The following is a 21,032-nucleotide window of genomic DNA, read 5'->3' on the forward strand; positions in this document are numbered from 1 at the left end:
TCACTATGCCATTACAATATAGAGAGGACATTAGCCTTTGAATTTACTGCTGCAGGGGCACTTGGGTGGCTCAGTCGGTTAAGCATCCAACTTCAGCTCAGGGCATGATCTCGCAGTCTATGAGTTCGAGCCCCACATCGGGCTCTATGCTGACAACTCAGAGCCTGGAGCCTGCTTCAGATTCTGTGTCTCCTTCTCTCTCTGTCCTTCCCCCACTTGCTCTTTCTCTCTCTCTCTCTCTCAAAAATAAATAAACATTTAAAAAATTTAAATTTACTGCCTCAAATTCTCTTTTACTAGGTATCAAACTGTCTCACTCCCTCACTACATTCCAGTCTGTGTCCACATTTCACCTTTTCAGAGGGGCATTCTCTGACAGTTCTACCTAAAATAAGTAACTTTCCTCATCATCATTCTTTATTTCCTTTCCCTTCCTTATTTTTTCAATTTTTTCAACTAAATTTATTCAGGTATATCTGATCTATAATAAACTGCACAAACTTAAAGTGTATAGTTTGATGTATGGCAAGTGGACGTACCTTGAAACTATTACCACAATCAAGAAAATAAACACCTATCATCTCCAAAAATTTTCTGTCACTTGTTAATCCTTCCCATTCTTCTTTCTCCCATTCCCAGGTAGCCACTGATCTGTTCTCTATCACTAGAGATAATTTTGCATTCTCTAGAAATGTATATAAATGGAATCATACAGAATGTAGTCTTTTGGGGGAAGTCTGGTTTCTTTTACTCTGTAAAATTATTTAGACTTTCATCCATGTGTTACATTAATGAACTGTTTGTTCCATTCTATTGCTGAGTAATATTCTATTATATGAATATGCAACAATTCCTTTATTCACTTGTTGATGAACATTTAGACTGTTTTGAGTTGTTGGCTATTACAAATAAAGCTGCTAGGAACATTCCTGTACAAGTCTCTGTATGGCATATGCTTTCATTTCTCTTGGGTAACTACCCAATAGTAGAATGACTGGGCCATATAGTAGATGTATGTTTGACTTTTCAAGAAATTATCAAACTATTTCCCAAAGAGGTTGTACCATTTTACATTCCCACCAAAAGTGCCTGAGAGTCCCACTGATTCACATCATTGTCAACATTTGGTGTGATCAGCCTTTTTAATTTTAGACATATTAATAAGTGTTTTCACTTGCATTTTCCTAATGTCTAATGATGTTGAGCATCTTTCCATGTGCTTATTTGACATCTGTATATCTTCTCTGGTAAAGAGTCTGTTCAAATCTTTTGCCCATTTAAAAAAACAACTTTTTATTAGTGAATTTTTAGAGTTCTTTATACATTTGTGATATAGTCTGTTATCAGATACAATTTGCAAATATTTTTTCTTTAGTCCATAGTTTTGTCTTTTCATTCTCTTAATGTTGCCTTTCAAAGAGCAGAGTTTTAAAATTTTGATTAATTTTAATGATCATTTTCTCTTTTAGAATTGTGATTTTAGTGCCTAACCCAAGTTCAAAATTTTTCTTAATTTTTTTTCCATATTGTTTCTTGTATAAGTTTAATGGCTTTAGATTTTACATTTAGGCCTATGATACATTTTGAGCTAATTTTTATATACGCTGTGAGATATAGATTGAAATCCATTTTTTTGTGTATATAGAATTCCCAATTATTCCAACATCATTCATTAAAAAGTCTCTCCTTTCTCCACAGAATTACCCTTCACTTTTATCAAAAATCAATTGATTCTGTCAGTCTGTTTCTAAACCATCTCTTCAGTTCCATTGGCCTATTTATCTGTCTTAACACTAACACCCCCACTGTCCTGATGAGCATGACCATGACTTTATGATAAGTAAAGTCAAGTAGTATACCTTCTCCTACGTTGTTCTTCTTCAAAGTTATTTTGGTTGTTTTTGGTCCCTTGTGTTTCTATGTGAATTTTAGAACAAACTTGACAATTTACACATACACACATACAAAGCCTCCTGGGATTTTGACTGGGATTACATTAAATCTATAGATAAATTTGGGAAGAACAGACATGTTAACAATGTTGAGTCCTCTAATCCATGAATACAGTATATCTTTCCATTTATTTAGGTCTTATATGATTTCTTCCAGCAATGCTTTGTAATTTTAAGTGTACAGGTCCAGAACATCTTTTGACAGATTTACTCCTTAGAATTTCAAGTTTTTGATGCTATGATAAATTATGATTTTTAAAATTTCAAGTTCTATGTGCTTATTGATAGTATATACAAATACAGTTGATTTTTGTATATTATATTCTGCAACCTTGAAAAACGCACTTATTCTGGTAGCATTTGTGTGGATCTCATGAGATTTTATACACAGATAATTATATCATATGTAATTATATCAGGTAATTATATCATATTATATCATATATATCAACAGAAACTTCTTCCTTTCTAATCTAGATGGATTTTATTTCTTTTTCCAGTCTTATTGTGCTGGCTAGAACCTCCAGTACAATATTAGATGGAAGTGGTGATAGTGGACATCCTTGCCTTGTTTCCTGATCTTAGCAGGAAAGCATCAGTCTTTCACAATTAAGTACGATGCTAGCTGTAGGTTTATAGATGCCTTTTATCGGGTTTGAAAAAATCCTTTCTAGTTTCCTGAGTTTTTATGAGGAATAGTTGTTGACTTTTGTCAAATGATCTTTTTTTCTACTCTTTCTGCCTCTACTGAGATGATAATGTGGTTTTTCTTTACAAGTTAATATGGTGAGGTACATTTTTTTTTATTTTTTTTTAACATTTATTTATTTTTGAGACAGAGAGAGAGAGAGAGCATGAACAGGGGAGGGTCAGAGAAAGAGAGAGACACAGAATCTGAAACAGGCTCCAGGCTCTGAGCTATTAGCACAGAGCCCGACGCGGGGCTCGAACCCACGGACTGTGAGATCATGACCTGAGCCGAAGTCGGACGCTTAAACAACTGAGCCACCCAGGCGCTCCTTGTTTTTTTAATGTTGAAAAAAAGACTTGTATTATTGAGATTAACTCAACTTGGTCATGTTTCATTATCTTTTATGTATTATTTAATATTATTTTCCAAGATTTTGTTAAGAATTTCTACCTCTATATCCATAAAAACATTGGTCTATAGTTTTCTTTTCTCAAGATGTCATTGTCTGACTTTGGTATCAGAGTAATTATGACCTCATAAAATGAATTGGAAAGTATTCTTTTCAGTTTTCTGGAAGAGTTTGTTTAGAATTGGTATTATTTCTTCCTTATACATTGGGTAGCATTCACCATTGAAGGCATTGATGAGGTTTAGAGTTTTCTTTCTGGAAGGTTTTAACTAGATTTATGGAAGGGGAAAGAGTTGATATCTTATTTTCAAATAATCCTAGAAAAGTATATATGTCAATAGAGCAGGGAAAGATATAATATCTATGAAGAGAGAAGTATCACAAAATCTAGAAGTTAAAAAGAGAAAAATAGAATACAAAGGACTGTCACCAGACCAACAAAGATTCAAAAAAGAAAATGAAGAAACAATAATGTACATAAATGAAATAGAAAATAAGATGGAATGATTAAAATTAAGCATGACTGTCATTATGCAAAATTGTAATTATCCATTAAAGTGCAAACCACTAGACTAGTTTTTTAAATTCCAGATTAAATAGTTTTTTAAATTCCAGTTTAAAATGCAATTACAGTTATAAACTATTTATAACAGTCACATTTTAAAAGTTAAAAATAATGGATAGACACCAAAATCAAGATTCATAAGAGTAAAAATTGATAAATTGAACTTCTTCAAAATTAAAAACTTTAACTCTACAGGAAATTCTGTGAGGAAAATAAAAATATAGACTACAGACTAGGAGAAAATATTTGCAAATCAAAAATATAAGAAATGCCTCTAACTAGAATATATAAAGAACTTTCAAAACTCAACAGTATAAAACCAACCAATCCAATTCAAAAATAGACAAGCGAAATTAGTCAGAGAAAGACAAATATCATATGACTTCACTCGTATGAGGACTTTAAGAGACAAAACAGATGAACATAAGGGAAGGGAAACAAAAATAATATAAAAATAGGGAGGGGGATGAAACATAAGAGACTCTTAAATATGGAGAACAAACAGAGGGTTTCTGGAGGGATTGTGAGACGGGGATGGGCTAAATGGGTAAGGGGCATTAAGGAATCTAATCCTAAAATCATTGTTGCACTATATGCTAACTAATTTGGATGTAAATTTTTAAAAAAATAGACAAAAGACATGCACAGACATTTTACCAAAAAAGATATATAGATGGCAATAAGCACATAAAAATATGTTTAACCTTATTAGCCATGAGGAAAATGGAAATTAAAACCACAATGTAGTATTACTATGCATCTATCAGAATAGCTAAAATTTAAAAAAAAAATAGTGATAACACTAATTCTGGTGAAATGTGAAGAAACTCAATCTTTTGTGCATTGCTGGTGGAAATATAAAATAATACAACCACTCTGGAAAATAATATGACAATTTATTATAAAACTAAACATGTACTTACCATATGAGCAAGTAATTGCACTCTTGAATATCTATCCCAGAGCAATGAAAACTTATGTTCATACAAAAACTTGTACACAATGTTTATAAGAGCTTTATTTGTAACAACTAAGAAGTAGAAACAACCCAAAACCCATCAGTGGGTGAATCATTAAGCAAACTGTGGTATATTCATATCATGGAATAGTACTCTGAAACAAAAAGGAATGAGCTATTGATGCACAGAATAACTTGTATGGATTTCAAGAAAATTATGCTGAATGAAAAAAGCCAGTCCTGGGATGCCTGGGTGGCTCAGTCCTTTAAGCCTCTGGCTTCAGCTCAGGTCATGATCTTGCAGTTCAGGAGTTCCACGTTGGGCTCTGGGTTGACAGCTCAGAGCCTGGAGCCTGCTTCAGATTCTGTGTCTCCCTCTCTCTCTGCCCCTCCTCCATTTGTTCTCTCTCTCTCTCTCTCTCTCTCTCTCTCTCTCTCTCAAAAATAAATAAAACATAAAAAAAAGAAAAAAAAAGCCAGTCCCAAAGTTTCCATACTATATGATTCTATGTATATAACATTCTTGAAATGACAAATTGATAGAGATGGAGAACAGATTGGTAGTTGCCAGAGGTGAAGGAGTGGGAGAGAGAGGGAGACAGCTATGGCCATAAAAGGATAGCAGGAAGGATCCTTATGATGGCACTGTCTTTATCTTGACTGTGGTGATGGTCACACAATTTATGTGTGATAAAATTGTGTGGAACTAAACACATACACACACACACACACACACACACACACACACACACACACAAATGAGTGCATGTAAAACTGGTGAAATCCAAAAAATATCAATGCATTTTATCAATGCCAATTGCCTGTTTGTAATATTGTACTATAGTTGTAAAAGATATTAAGATTGGGGAAAATCGAATGAAGCCTATACAGAATCTTTCTTTGTTTTTTAAGTTTATTTAGAGAGAGAGAGGCAGACAGACAGACAGACAGCACACACATGAGTGGGGAAGGGTCAGAGAGAGAATCCCAAGCAGTCTCCATGTCCCAATGCGGGATTCGAACCTGTGAACCGTGAGATCATGACCTGAGCAAAGGTCGGACACTTAACTGACTGAGCCGCCCAGGTGCTTCCAGAATCTCTCTTTCTTATTACTTTTCATAACTACTAGTGAATCTATGATCATCTTAAAATAAAGTTTTAAAAAAGACAATGGAGGGGTGGGTCTAGAGATATCAAAGGACTGAAAAAAGGATGGGGTATCCACCTTATGGACTATTATGTAGATATTTACAAGAATAAATTAGAGCTTATCATTTACTTGTTAGAATTTCCAGAAGGCTTTGTTGAATGAAAAAAGTAAGGTTCAGAAAAGCAAGGGTAATATGATTCTAATTTTATGAAACAATATCTGCAAATGTGTGTGTATTTGTACGTATGTACAAGGTTTTTTTTAAGTTTATTTATTTATTTTGAAAGAGAGAGAAAGCACAAGTTGGACAGAGGCAGAGAGAGAAGAGAGAGCAAGAATCCCAAGCAGGCTCCGTACACCAGTGCAGAGCCTGATGAGGGGCTCAATGAGGGTCTCGATGAGGGGCTGGAACTCATAAGCCCAAACAGTGAGATCGTGACCTGAGCCAAAGCCAGACACTTAACCAACTGAGCCGCTCAGGTAGCCCAGTAGATTTTCTTGAATAAGTATTTTTTCGTCCTCTGTATGTTCTTAGAACAATTCACAGATATTGCTTATTTTACAATTTCACCAGTTATGTCCATTTTGCTGGGGAACAGGTCCACGGAGCTCTTCACATTGCGAATCTGAAAGTAGTACCTCCAGATTATTTTTTTAAAAAGACTGTGCCACCTTTTGGGATGAGCACTGGGTGTTGTATGGAAACCAATTTGACAATAAATGTCATATATTGAAAATAAAATAAAATAAAATAAAATAAAATAAAATAAAATAAAAAGACTGTGCAAAGGAAATTCCTGCTTTTATCACATTCTCTGAGTTTCAGTTTCCTTATCTGAAACGGGGCTAATAATCCATAATACACTACCTAGGACATAGTATCTCTGAATAACTATTAATTTATTTTTCCCTCCATTTATCTCACTTTGGGGACTTAGAGAAGTTCTATTGAATAAAGGTAATGTGTTGTTATGCTTGAAGAATTTTAAGACTCCAAGAAAGTATTTCAAGTAATACTTGAGGTAAGAAATACACTTAACCACTACTCAAAAGTGATCTTTAGACTTGAACCAAGGTTCTTTCAGAAGTTTGGCTCATGAGAAAATAACCAAACCACAAACAACATGACTCAAGATCTCTTTTTTCTTCCTCTCTCCCTCACCTCCTCACCCTACCCAACTCTCTCCCAACTCTTTTCCCTCCTGCATTATAGCTTTTCACCAACATATGAGAATTACTGAGTAGAAACTGAATGACTGAATAAAAACTAAAATACAGTCTATACAAAGATTTGTAATGTGATCAGTAACCAGTATTCTCTCCAAGCTTTACTTGTTTTTAAATTGAAGCATAGCGACACACAGAGTTACATTTATTTCAGGTGTACATGTATTTCAGCTATTTGACAACTCTATAAGTTATGCTATGCTCACAAATGTAGCTACCATCTGTCACCATACAATACTATTCCAGTACCATTGACTATATTCCCTATGCTGTAACAAAAGCCTGTATCTCCCATGCTCCTTCACCCATTTTGCCCATCCCTCCAGCCCCTCCCCTCTGACAACATCAGTTTGTTCTCTGTATTTATGGGTCTGTTTCTGCTTTTTTTATTTGTTTTGATTTTTAAATTCCACATATAAGTGAAATCCTATAGTATTTGACTTTCTCAGGCTTATTTCACTTAGCATAATACCCTCTAGGTCAATCCATGTTGTCACAAATGGCAAGTTCTCATTCCTCTTTATGGCTGAGTAATATTCCATTGCACATATATATATGCGACATCTTCTTTATCCATTCATCTGTCTGTTGACACTGGGGTTGCTTCCATATCTCGGCTATTGTAAATAATGCTGCAGTAAACATAGTGGTGCACATATCTTTTTGAATCAGTGTTTTTGTTTTCTTTGGGTACATATCCAGTAGAGGAATTACTGGATCATATGGTAATTCTATTTTTAATTTTTTGAGGAATCTATACTGTTTTTCACAGTGGCTATACCAACTTACATTCCCACCAACAGTGTATGAGTGTTCTTTTCCTCCACATCCTTGCCAACACTTGTGGTTTTTTTATTTTTTTTTTTACATTTATTCATTTTTGAGAGACAGAGAGAGACAGAGTACAAGCGGGGGAGGGGCAGAGAGAGAGGGAGACACAGAATCTGAAGCAGGTTCCAGGCTCCCAGCTATCAGCACAGAGCCTGATGCGGGCTGGAACTCACAAACCGCGAGATCGTGACCTGAGCCAAAGTCGGATGCACAACCGACTGAGCCACCCAGGCGCCCCTCCTTGCCAACACTTGTTATTTCTTGTCTTTTGATACTAGCCATTCTGACAGGTGTGAGGTGATATCTCATTGTAGTTTTGATTTACATTTTCCTGATGGTTAGTGATGTGAAGCATCTTTTTATGTGCCTGTGACCATCTGTATGTCTTCTTTGGGAAAATATCTATTCAGATTCTCTGCATGTTTTTAAACAGATTGTTTTTTTTTTTTAGTGTTGAATTGTTTTAAGTTCTTTATATATTTTGTATATTAACCCCTTATTGGATATATCACTTGCAAATCCTTCTCTCACTGCCTAGGTTGTCTTTTTGTTTTGTGTATGGTTTCCTTTACTGTGCAAAATCTTTTTATTTTGGTGTAGTCGCAATAGTTTGTTTTAGTTTCACTTCCCTAACGAGACATATCTAGAAAAATATTACTAAGGTGAATGCCAAAGAGATTACTATGTTTTATTCTAGGAGTTTTATGGTTTCATGTCTCACACTTAGGTCTTTAATCCATTTTGAGTTTATTTTTGTGTATGGTATAAATAATGCAGTTTCATTCTTTTGCACCTAGTGTCTAGTTTTCCCAGAACCCATTTGTTGAAGAGACTGTCTTTTCCCCATTGTATATTCTTGCCTTCTTTGTTGTGGATTAATTGACAATATAATTGTGACTTTATTTCTGAGCTTTCTATTCTGTTCCATGATCTGGGCTATTATTGTGCCAGTACTGTTTTGATTATTATGGCTTTGTAACATATCTTGAAATCTAGGATTCTGATACTTCCAGCTTTGTTCTTCTTTCTCAAGACTGCTTTGGCTATTCAGGTGTTTTGTGGCTCCATACATATTTTTGTATTATTTTTTCTAGTTCTGTGAAAAATGTTATTAGTCTTTTGATAGGGATTACATTAAATCTATAGATTGCTTTGGATAGTGTAGACCTTTTAACAATATTAATTCTTCCAACCCATGAACATGGAATATCTTTACATTTGTTTGTGTCATCTTCAATTTCTTTCATCTATGTTTTATAGTTTTCAAAGTATAGATCTTTTACTTCCTTGGTTAACTTTATTCCTAGATATTTTATTCTTTTTGGTGCAATTGTAAATGGAATTGCTTTCTTAATTTCTCTTTCTGCTACTTTGTTATTAGTGTATAGAAATGCTACCAATTTCTGGCTATTAATTTTTTATCATGCAACTTTACTGAATTCATTTATTACTACTAATAGTTTTTTGGTGGAATCGTTAAGGTTTTTCTGTGTATAATATCAATGTCATCTGCAAATAATGACAGTTTTACTTCTTCCTTACCAATTTGGATGCCTTTGTTTCTTTTCTTTCTGATTGATGTGGCTATGACTTCCAGTACTGGGTTAAATAAAAGTGGCAAGAGTGGACATCCTGGTCTTGTTCCTGATCTTAGGGGAAACGCTCTCAGTTTTTCACAATTGAGTATGACATTAGCTGTGGGTTTGTCATATATGGCCTTTATTATGATGAAGTGTGTTCCCTCTAACCCCATTTTCTTGAGAGTTTTTATCAAGAACAGACATTGTATTTTGTCAAATGGTTTTTCTGCATCTATTGAGATGATCATATGATTTTTATTCTTAATTTCATTAATGGGGTATATCATGTTGATTGGTTTATGGATATTGAACCATCCTTGTGTCCTCAGAATAAATCCCACTTGATTGTGGTGAATGATCCTTTTAATATATTGTTGAATTCACTTAGCTGATGTTTTGTTGAGGGTTAGTGCATCTATATTCATCAAGGATATTGGCCTGTATGCAAGCAAGTTATGCTTTGGTACAGAAGTCTGGACCTTGAAATAACTCTCGCATCTCTCTCTCTCTCTCTCTCTCTCAAGAAATGAAAATCCTATGAAAGCCATTTCCAATGTCATTGATTTGTTTATTTAACAGAACTGATTTAATGCCTAGGTTGTGTGTGTGTGGCACTCTTCTAGGTTCTTGGTCCCTGGGATTAAGAAATGAGATAGGATTTGAGGAGCTGGCCAATAAATATATGCCTTACTAAGCCAAAACATTATTATATTCGCACAATCTTTGTGTAGTTTGTCTACTTGCTCATAGTTCAAAATGATCAGGAGAAACCATGTGACCATGGTCACCACGTGACCCGGGAAAGGCTGTAATTCTTATTTGCCTTTAATTCCACCTCATACCAGTTTTAGAGATGGCGAAAGACAAATAGTGTCTTGTTTTCAACTTCTCATACAGGTAATGTTGAGCAGCCAAAATCCCTTAAAACTGATTCCCAAACTGCTACAAACTTTTTGACCTTAAAAGATCTAGAACCAATCAGAAATAAACTATAATCAAGTAAAAAAGAGAATGAGGATGTTAAAAATCCAGACCTAAAAATTCTATTTAAAAACTTATCATCTTGGTACCTGGGTGGCTCAGTTGGTTAAATATTCAACTCTTAATTTCGGCTCAGGTCATAATAATCAGGGTCATGAGATTGAGCCCCATGCTGGGCTCTGCAGTAAGTGTGGAGTCTGCTTAAAATTCTCTCTCTCTTTCTCTGTAAAATAAATAAAATGAAAAAAAAAATTTAAATAAAATCCTATTATTTTTTAAGTAAAGAATTCAGGGAGCACCTGAGTGGCTCAGTCAGTTGAGCATCTGACTTTGGCTTGGGTCACAATCTCACAGTTTGTGAGTTTGAGCCCCATCTAGGGCTGTGTGCTGACAGCTCAGAACCTGGAGCCTGCTTTGGATTCTGTGTCTCCATCTCTTTCTGCCCCTCCCCTGCTTGCTCTCTCTCTCTCTCTCTCTCTCTCTCTCTCAAAAATAAATAAACATTAAAAAATTTTAAAAAAAAGAATTCAGAGACTTGGGATAGAATTTTTAAATGAAATTTTAAATCTGAAACTAGAATTTTATGTAGTTTGGATTATGACATAAAAATTATATTATTTGGTTTAGCAGGTGCATACTGAGTCCTTACTTCAAGCAGTATTAGCAAGACATAGCTCTACACTGAGAAGTCTTGTACAAAATAACTACAATATTACACAGAAAATATTTGTTCTAATAGAGGATCTAATAATGCCACTTAAAACAGATAAATAAGAGAGTTATTCCTGTTAGGAGGGATTATAAAAGATTTCAGAAAGGAAATGTTATCTGATCCAAAGCCAACGAAGGGGAAAAAATGTAGGGACATAACAAAACCAACCCAAGTATGTTACAGGCTTCCTTTAGAGACCAGCCAGTGATCCTACCTGACTGGAGTACTGGAGAAAAGTAAATAAATGCAGATGATTTGTAGTAGATTGTGGAGATCCCCAAATGTTATCACAGGAACTGTGAGTTTATTTTGAAGCCCACTGAAAACCATGGGGGGGGGGGGGTTGAAACAAAGCATAATAATTAAAACTGTCTTAGAGAGATTAGTCTGACACCCATGTATAAAATAGATTTTAAAATATCAGAGATAGAAGACCAACATAGAGGCTTTTGTTTCATTTTATATTTTAAGTTTATTTACTTATTTTGAGAGATAGAGACAGCAGGGGAAAGGGAGAAAGAGAGGGAGATGGAGAGAATCCCAAGCAGGCTCCTTCTGTCAATACAGAGCCCAACATGGGGCTCAAACTCCTGAACTGTGAGATCATGACCTGAGCTGAAGTCAAGAGTCAGTCCCTTAACCACTAAGCCACGAAGCCACCCCTTGATGCTATTGTTACATTAGGCCACATGGGCCTAAACTAAGATAACAGAATCAAAGTAGATGGCAGTTCCATAAACATGAAACAGGAAATAGAATCCAGGGAATGGATGCAAGAGACAGTGGTGAGGGGTAACTAGAACTCGAGAATGCCTGTCAGCAGTGAAAGAGGGAGTACAAGATGTTTTGAAGTTTGATGTCTATGTGCCAGGGAAGCTGACAATGTTCTTAAAAAGAGAAAGATAAGGTTTAGGGAAAGAAGAAAAATAATGTTTAATTTATTTAATAAATATTTATTGAGCACTTATTATGTGCCAGACACTGTTTCTGGGGAGATGAGAATTATGTTTGATTTTTAAAACATTTTATGTAGAAAAGGCACTGTTCCCAGTCTGTGTAACCCAAAAGGCAGAGCTGGAGCCAGTGAGTAGGAGCCAGGTAGGAAGTAAAAAAATCTAATAAGTGGAGGCTTCCTGATAAGTAGTAAGAGCTCTGTTCCAGGCAGTATTCAAGCATAAATTGGATGATAATCTTCCGGGCACTCTGTGACAAGGGATTTCTGCCTTAAGAGAGAGGTTAGACTAACCCTTCCACAAGTTCTCTCCCAGTCTTAAGTAAGAACATATATTCTTTCCTATGATCTGGTCCTGTGGGTTCTATTATTAATCTCTGGTTTCTTGTAATTATTAAATAAATTACTCAATCTGTCTGCCATTCAGTAAAACTCACACATTTGCATCTGTTATTCTTGAATTATTTTTGGTTAGGGCTCTTCTTCTTTATTAAAAATCTCTACCCAGTAATGTTACCTTTATAGCTAATTTAGAATGCTAACCCTGGTAGACTGGGTTATAAATATCAGAGGGGAAAGGGATTTCTTGTGCCTAATAATATTTTTGTTTGGAATAAGCCCTGCAAATGAGAAATGAATTATCTTGACTTCAAGATTGCGATGCAGTTTCTGTATTTTGCAGTAATTCAGAAAGGAAAAAAAAATATCTCACAGAGGTTCATTTTGATACAGCATGTTAAAGAAAGAGAATAATTATTCTCAAAACCCTGTAAAGCTTTACATCAGAAGCATTTATCTGTGTTGCATTTAGAAAAGAAGAAAGGAAAGAGAAGAAAAGGAGAGGAAAAAAGAAACCTGTAGTGAGCTCCGCTATAAGCTATAGTTAAAGCTTTACATTTCCTGGTGTCTTTTGAAACGTAAAATTCCACAACAAATAGCCCTGTAACGTATAACCAGTATGAAGATTCAATTGAGATTTAAGCACTTTGGTTTGCTTTTGAGTCTTGCTATTTTCTGCATTTGTTTTGACTGCTCTCATCATTCAGGATTGACGCTTGGATGGGTGTGTAGGAGGAAGCAGCAGCAGCAGGCTTACAGCTTGCAGACAAAAAAAAATCTGCCTTATCTGATGGCTATTATTGAAAATGCGAGGTGTAGCCTGGGCTGGGTAATGAAGGGGAGCGAGCGAGGGGGAGCAGGGAGCATGGAGCTGCATACTGATGAGTGTAGGAGTACTTGATAAAAAGAATTCTGGCTGCTGGCCGTGCATTGCTCATTGTGGAGTACTCCAACAATCACATAGAACGCAGACCAGCCTAAGCTGACAGCTTGATATGCCTTCTTCTGCTGCCTGGTTTTGGGGGCTGTATGACGTACTGGTCGGTAGTAAAGATTAATATGTAAGAAATGTGGAGCTAGGATCAAGTCATACTCCACAGCCTGCCTGGCAAACTATGTTTTACTTCTGACTTTGCTCTCTCGCTGAGAACATTAATCTGTCAAGCTGGCGGGCTCCTTTGATAGCAACTTTCCCAGGAGCATGATGTGGCAATGCCACCTCTCAGCCCAGGACTACCGCTATTACCCAGTGGACGGCTACTCCCTGCTTAAACGCTTCCCTCTTCATCCTCTTACAGGACCCAGATGCCCCGTCCAAACAGTGGGACAATGGTTGGAAAGCATTGGGCTACCTCAGTACGAGAACCACCTGATGGCTAATGGATTTGACAATGTACAGTTTATGGTAAGACGCTCTCTGTGTCCATGGAGCTGCCTTTTGTCTGTCTTTGCTTCTTATGTGTCTTACACGGCTCAGAGGCAGCCTGATTTGCACCAAAACCGGTCAATTTATATATGTAACTGCATCAGAAAATTGGATGCCCTTAGGACTGAACTTACTGTGTACATATAGACACTTGCTGAAAAATGAGATCTACGGGCATCCATATACATATGTATTATATGAATGAACCGGTGAGAGTACTATTTATAGGCAGTGAAAGAAGATTAACATTTATATTCTCCCTGTCATTCTTTGTGTGCTTTTTATAAATTTGTAATCTCAGAATACCCAGTTAGATTATAGTACTCTTCGGTCAATTCTAGATTCCTAAAACATATTTTTTTCATTTGAGCATCAGCATTTAATGATTAATTTGACAATCTGTTATGTTTACGGTGTGAAGATTATTTTTTTCTGATAATTGTTCGATAAGCAGTTTAAATTGTGTGGATGACCTTTAATTTGTTAGCAAACTGCTTCAGATGGTCAATTATGGAGAACATTCACTTACTTACATATGCTGATTGAAGAGCACTGAAGTGTTTTTTATTACTTTAGGTAGAAAACAAACACTTCCATCAATTACCTGTCTGTTTAGAAAGAGAGGCTGATGGACCAAATACATTCATATACTTCTAAATACTAGTCTGCATGCAGTCTAAACCCGGTGTGTGCAAACTTCTCACTGTGATGAATATAGGCGAGGAAGGAGGGTGGGGAGATGTGCGGACCCATAATACAGCTTTCTAATCATTCATATATCTCCCCCAGTGCTCATCAGTTTCCCTTGTTAAGCTACGTCACAGTCCTTATTACCTTTCCTTGCTTTTAAGTTCCCATCACATATATTACTGATCCCTAAATTTAGAGGGAGCTACATAATATAAGCATATAGCACACAAATGGCTTGAAGAAATAATTAATAGCTATTTCCAAATAAAATGCTGGGGCTGACATCTGAAGCTTATTCATACGAGAACTGGTAACAGAATATGACAGCTGGTTATGTTTTTTTTTAATTTCCATTTGAGATGACTTTTCTCCGAGCTTAACTTGACTATTACAGATTTAAAAATTGGTCAAATTGTTAAACTTCTGCCTCTTTTCCAAAAAAAGTGTATCCTCCGTGAGCTTTTTTAAAAAGCTACATAAATGTAAGAAGATGTATGAGCTCAAAGTAATTGTATGCATAGAACTCTTTATGAACCTGTTTTTTATAATAGGATATGCAGCTACTGTTATTTTTCTCATGTTAAAGAGAACTGTCACTGATTAGACAGACAAGATATTGTGGGTATTGAAACAGGAAAAAAAGTGAAATGTCTTCAGTTGCTATGACAGTCTTAGGACACTGAGAAGATTTAGGACAGGCTTAGGACACTAAACAGAGAATACTAAGCATTTGGGGAACTATCAAACAGGATGGAGATCTTTTCATGGTTATTTATATTTACTGTACATTTTGATGTCTTTATTCTTTCTCTCTGACTCTACCTGTGATAAGACTTTCTCATTCCCATTCTTCATACTCTTGTCCAAATTTATTCTGATCCCATGAGAAGTTAGGTCTTTGGATTCTGGCTACTTCCAAATATTTTAATTCAGCATAATTTTCCTCTGAATATTAAACACATTTGAGCAAATATAACCCCTTTTTGAAAGCCTAAAACTGAAAGGTTAATTAAACAAGTTTCAAATAAGCATTTGGAGGTCTTAAAACAACGTTCAGGAATGAATTATGTATAAGCATTCCAAAGTGTATCTGGGAGGCAAAAATCCTGGGTATATGTGAAAAAACCAAGGTTTGAGCTTCTCCATAGATTATTGTCTTTATTTTTTCAATTCTAAGTTTTATATATAATTTTCCAGAAAATTAGAAAACAGTTAATGCAAATAAGTCAAATACTTTCTTCATGAGACAGTTAATTTAAAAAATAAAAACTTTGATCATTTAGAGGAGCTAATTATGAAAATTGAGCTAATCATAAAATGGTGTCATCAATTGTTGCTTTCTCTGCTGCTATACACTATTTACTACTAGTGTCATAAAAAATCAGTTTCTACATTTACAAAATGTATTGATTGATTTCCATAATCAAACTTATTTCATTATGAATTTAGTTAAGTATACCAATATAATCAGCCCACTTTAAGAAACAGATTTCATTAATGGGGTGAAATATTTGTTAGACCTGTTTAGTCTCCACTCAGTATCATATTCTAGCTTTTATTTTTCTTGAAGCACATTCTGACCTGCATTTATTCATCCTGTTGCCTAAGCAACAAGCACCACACTCCCATTAACTGTGATGTAGTGCAGGTCTTATTAGCTTTTTAGAACAAGACAGTAGAGACATCAAAAGGGTATAATTAATGTTGCTTGAAACTTCATTGTACATCCGCGCATAGTTATACTTTATTTAGGAAACATTCTCAAGAGTTATTTTTTTTATTTAATCAATATTCCATTATTGAATGTTTTCTATATAAGTGACTTCCAAAGTATTTATTGAAAGCTTAAATATTTTTTACCAACTCTGTTCTACATACTCTCACACGTAAATACAATATATGGATGATTTATCCACATGGCTATGATTAACTGTAATAAAGATTTCTTATATCAATTCCTAGACATAGTTAGAAAAAGCAGGACTCCCATTTATTTTTGTATCTCTATCAATTATTACTTCTCCTTTGGGCCCTTAATGCTTATCCATGATTTTATTGATGCATGAATTTTTTTTCAGTGCCTAAAATCAAAATACCAAACTTTTTCTTTATGTACCTGGTCCTGCTTTGCTGACATTTGTGCACATAGTTTTGACTTTCTTGTATCATTAAATATATAAAATAAATTGAAATTGATCCAATTAAATAACTACAAAACTATATCAGGTGACCTAAGACTTTGGGAGAGTCAGATCTATGTTGCACTCAAAAGCCCCTTTAACACAGAATTTTTCATCTGAAGACTTATCCAAGCCCCACTTACCTGCTCATCCCCTCTGAAGTCATACATCATCAGCTCCCCCCTTGTAAGACATATGCTGTTCACTAGCCTCTGGGAATGCTGCCGGGGCCCTAAAATATATGTGTTTCAACATTACTTTTTTTTTTTAAACCAAGGAGTTTTGATATGAAGTGTTTAATGTACAAAATGTATATGCTTATTTACTTCCTTATTGTGCAATTTCTATCATCCTCTCCTTTTTCCAAGTCTGATGACTGCTTGCTAAATTTTAAGTCTCAAACTATCTATTCTTATCTTGATGACTGCTCATTTGTACTCTCCTCCCCCCATCCTCTACAGCTATTTCCTCTCCTTTCCCTCTTTCTTTTATCCTCAAAGGTCCAACTCAATCCCTGCCTTGTTTATGTAGCTTTCCTTAATGACGCTAGTCCTTTGGAGCCTCTCATTTCTCTGAACTCATGTAGTGGTTGTATTCAGTATGAAAAATTACATTTGGCATGCCATTATTCACTCTCTAGAATTAAAAGTTTTCACTTGTATATATCTTGTCTCTCCCACTAGACTAGAAACTCTTCAAGTCCATGTTCTGTGTGTTCAATTGCCTTGCCTTTATCACAAGTCCTACCATAATGCTGTGTATATAGACATCATCCCATGACAACTAGACACACAGCAGACTGTTGTAGATGGATCACCAGCCTCTTGTTTAAACTGGAAGCCTTGTTTTACCAATGGAACATGAAGTTTTAGCCCCCTTCATTCATTCATTCATTCATTCATTCATTCATGCAACAAACTCTTAAACATCTTGTATGTGCTAGAAACAGTGTTAATTCCTGGGAATGTAACCATGAACAATACATGCTTCTTGACCTCTATTAGGTTACAATATTGCTCTCAGACCTACATATCATTTGCATGCATGTTAGACACTCATTCCATCGTGTGCTCACACACACACATACACTCTATCACAGGGATCTTGCCCTCATTCTTTTATATAATCACCATCCTTCAGCACATTACTTACTAACAATTGCTTTTCCAGCAATAAAGTACAGTAGGCAATGGAAGAAATAAAATTTCTCATAGCAGGGGTAAAGAAAGATAAAGATACCGATAACAACAAAACACTGACAGTGTTATGGTAGATTTATGGTCCAAAAACTGAATCAAGAAGTTTATATTATTGGAGGAGGACTGACTCATATCCTCACCAGGATAACTAGCTAGTAGTTATATTTGTAAACTCTAATCAAAAAAAGGGAAAAAATGAAATTATGCCAACTCATTTTTTTTAACACTTCCTATGTTTCTAGCAGTTGCCATCTAGGTTGGCTTAGGATGCTTTGACCATTATTAAAATGTCCAAAATGCAGCCCTTACAGAGTAAAAAATAAAAATAATTCCAGAAGCCCTATGTGGTTTGGCATTTTTGTACACTTGGGTGAGTAGCATTCATAAAGGACTTCCTGAAGGTCAGCATGAGTAGTGCCTATTAGAAACTGAAGTAAAGCCACAGAGCTCTTGGAAGTCATCCATTTGGACAAAAGATTTAAGAAAGAGTCACCTTATAAGTATGTAGTTGAAATTTCCTTTTCCATTTTGTGGTGCATTTTATATGCTAATGCGCTTACTTCTCTTTTCCTCTTTTACATAACTTTTCTGTAGTAAGAGCACCACTTGCAGTTGACCTGACAAAATGACCTTTTATGTGTCTTAGCAGCATTATGATCCAAGAAAGAAGTTAAACTTGTGAAGCAGAAAAATAAATTGTCCCTAAAGGCCAAGACTAATAACCCCCAGGATGATTTCTTGTTTCAAATATTTCTTAAGAAAATTTTATAAAGTTACTGATATTTCAAGGTCCAAGAGAAAAATACCTGCCACACTCTCCACTTCATCCTGTTTCTGCAACAGTGCAGGCTCTGAAGTGGGTGGCTTTATGGTGAATGTGCAGCCATAATTTTACAAACTCAGTCCAGTAGTTACACATCCACTTCTGCAAAATAAAAAAAAAATTATTCTTTTTTCAACTACAGGCATTTAAAGTCTGTTGGCATCCAAAAGTCAAAGTCAGGAGGGAGTCATTCTTTATCTGGACAACAGCTTAATTACAAATGTAATAGGCAACAGCCTCGAAGTGGTGTGAGAGAGAACTCAAGTAAGACTTCTCATTTCCACTGCCTTGCTTCTCTATGATTCGGTTTACTCATCTGTAAAATCAACCTAATGAGGGATCTAGGAGAAATGTTCTTTGGACTTGTTATTTAATATTTTGAACCATTTAAAGTTTCAGGGTACAATATTGGTGCTGGCAGAGCTGTTAATTGTTTCTGTAGATCTCATTAGCCGTGGAAGGACACTGATTGCTTGTGCAGTGGAAAGTCAGAAATGAAGGCATGTTCAGGGATGACCATCTTAGAAGAATGGCTTTCAGAAAAAACATTAGCTGAAATTCTAATCTGGTGATAGTGAGGAGGCCTTTTCTTCCACCTAGATGTTATTGCAGTTACCTTTTTAAGCATTAAAATAAGCTGCCCCATTTTCTAATAATGCAGTACTACGACTCCCATTACTAACTCCTGCTCACATGAATTGGCCTTTAATTTAGTCATGTAGCATATTTGCATAATTTCATCTCCAGTATTGCTTCAAATGACCAGATATTTGGGGTGAAGAATTTACTTCATGAATCAGAAAACTTATTCAAACTGCTGAATTACAGACTAATTTTAAGAAATCCAGCCACAATTATATTTTTTGCTTCTTTAAAAAGACAGTTCTCTCAAACATGTGTTCACAGGCAATGACCTCCATTTTCTCACTCCCATCACCTCCTTAACCCCTATAATCCTGCCTGCTTCCCAGATCTTCTGCTAAAATTGTTCTCTTTGAAGTCAGCTGTGACCTGCTTCTTGCCAAATCCCAGCCCCCTTTCTTCTCACTTCATTTCTCTTGCCCTTGTTACAATGTCTTATTTTCAGCACCCAATCTTTATTGACATTTACTCCCTTATTGATATTTGCTAGGGTTCTGTGACATTACACTGCCCTTTCCAATCATTCCTGTTCCTAATCCTCCTTCCACCTCTAAATGTGCACGGTGCTCTACCTGTCCATCCATTAGAGAGATCATTAGTTCTCATGGATCCATAGCTGTCCCTACTCTGCCTCTTTCTACCTGGCTTCCAATACTGTCCAGCTACTCAATAAACATTTCCATATACGTGTATGCATGCAAAGCATTTAGCACAGACTTGGCATAGAACAAATGCCCAACAAATGTTAAGTATTACTGCAGCCAGAGTGCTCTTTCTAAAGCACACGTTTGCTTTAGCACTACTCTGCTTAAAATAATTCAGTGATTCTCAGTTACTTACGGGAGATTATGTTTCCAAAATCCTTAATATGGCTTTCATATTCAGGATCCTTTATGGCCCCAATTTAATTTTCAGCCTCTTCTGTTACCATTTTCTCTCTACAGTTCTAGGGCCATGTATAAATACCATGTATTTATTTTTCACTGCCTGGCCTTTGCACCTGCCGCTCTCTGCCAAGAATGACCTTCCTTCCCCTCTTAACTCCTTTTTACCCTTTAGTTCTCAGCCTGGTTGTCACTTCTTTTAGCTGTCACTTCTTCCCTGACCCTCCAAGCATGGGTCAAGAATGCTTCTTCTGTAGTTCCCTTTCTTACAACTTTTTTTACTGTGCCATATTAGCTATTTACATGTCCACCTACCTACACACACAAATAATAGAACAGGGGTCAGCAAACTTGTTTTGTCAAAGGCCAGATAGTAAATATATTTAGGCTTTGATAATCATATGGTCTCTGTTGCAACTATTCACCTCTGCTGTTTTAGTATGAAAAGAGCCAGAGACAATATATAAATGATGGATGTGACTATGTTCCAATAAAGCTTTATTTACAAAAATGCAGATTTGGTCAAGGAGCCATAGTTTGCTGCTTGATTAATGTACTCAATTATTTTTAACTCCTTGAGAATTAGAAATATGTTTTGATCCTCTATATCTCCAGAGACAACCCATGGCTTACACATGTAGGCACAGTAAATGTTTGCTGAAAGGAGGAAGAAAAAAGCAAACAAGGATGAATAAAAGAAAGAGAGAAGGAAAAAGGGAGTAAGGGAATCTGGCAAGTGGCTACAGCAAGGTTCCTGAAGGCCTGTTTGGTTTAAAGAGAACCCAGTCAATAGCTGAGGATATTCAGAGCAAAAGCCAGCCTTCAGGAGTCTCATAAGAG

The 21,032-nt window shown here is 35.7% G+C and overlaps 1 protein-coding gene across 14 annotated transcripts in view; it reads left to right on the forward strand.

Moving 5' to 3' along the window:
* ANKS1B (ankyrin repeat and sterile alpha motif domain containing 1B) overlaps positions 1–21,032 on the forward strand; it is a 1,073,811-nt gene that overhangs the window by 681,278 nt on the left and 371,501 nt on the right. For all 14 annotated transcript variants that reach the window (XM_053895881.1, XM_053895874.1, XM_053895876.1 and 11 more), the window contains exon 15: positions 13,647–13,753. In XM_053895881.1, coding sequence (XP_053751856.1) covers positions 13,647–13,753 — 107 coding nt within the window. The remainder of the gene's footprint in view (positions 1–13,646; positions 13,754–21,032) is intronic.

The sequence above is a fragment of the Panthera pardus genome, unplaced genomic scaffold (assembly GCF_024362965.1).
Source record: "Panthera pardus isolate Hobbes unplaced genomic scaffold, ASM2436296v1 HiC_scaffold_6, whole genome shotgun sequence".
NCBI lineage: Eukaryota > Metazoa > Chordata > Mammalia > Carnivora > Felidae > Panthera > Panthera pardus.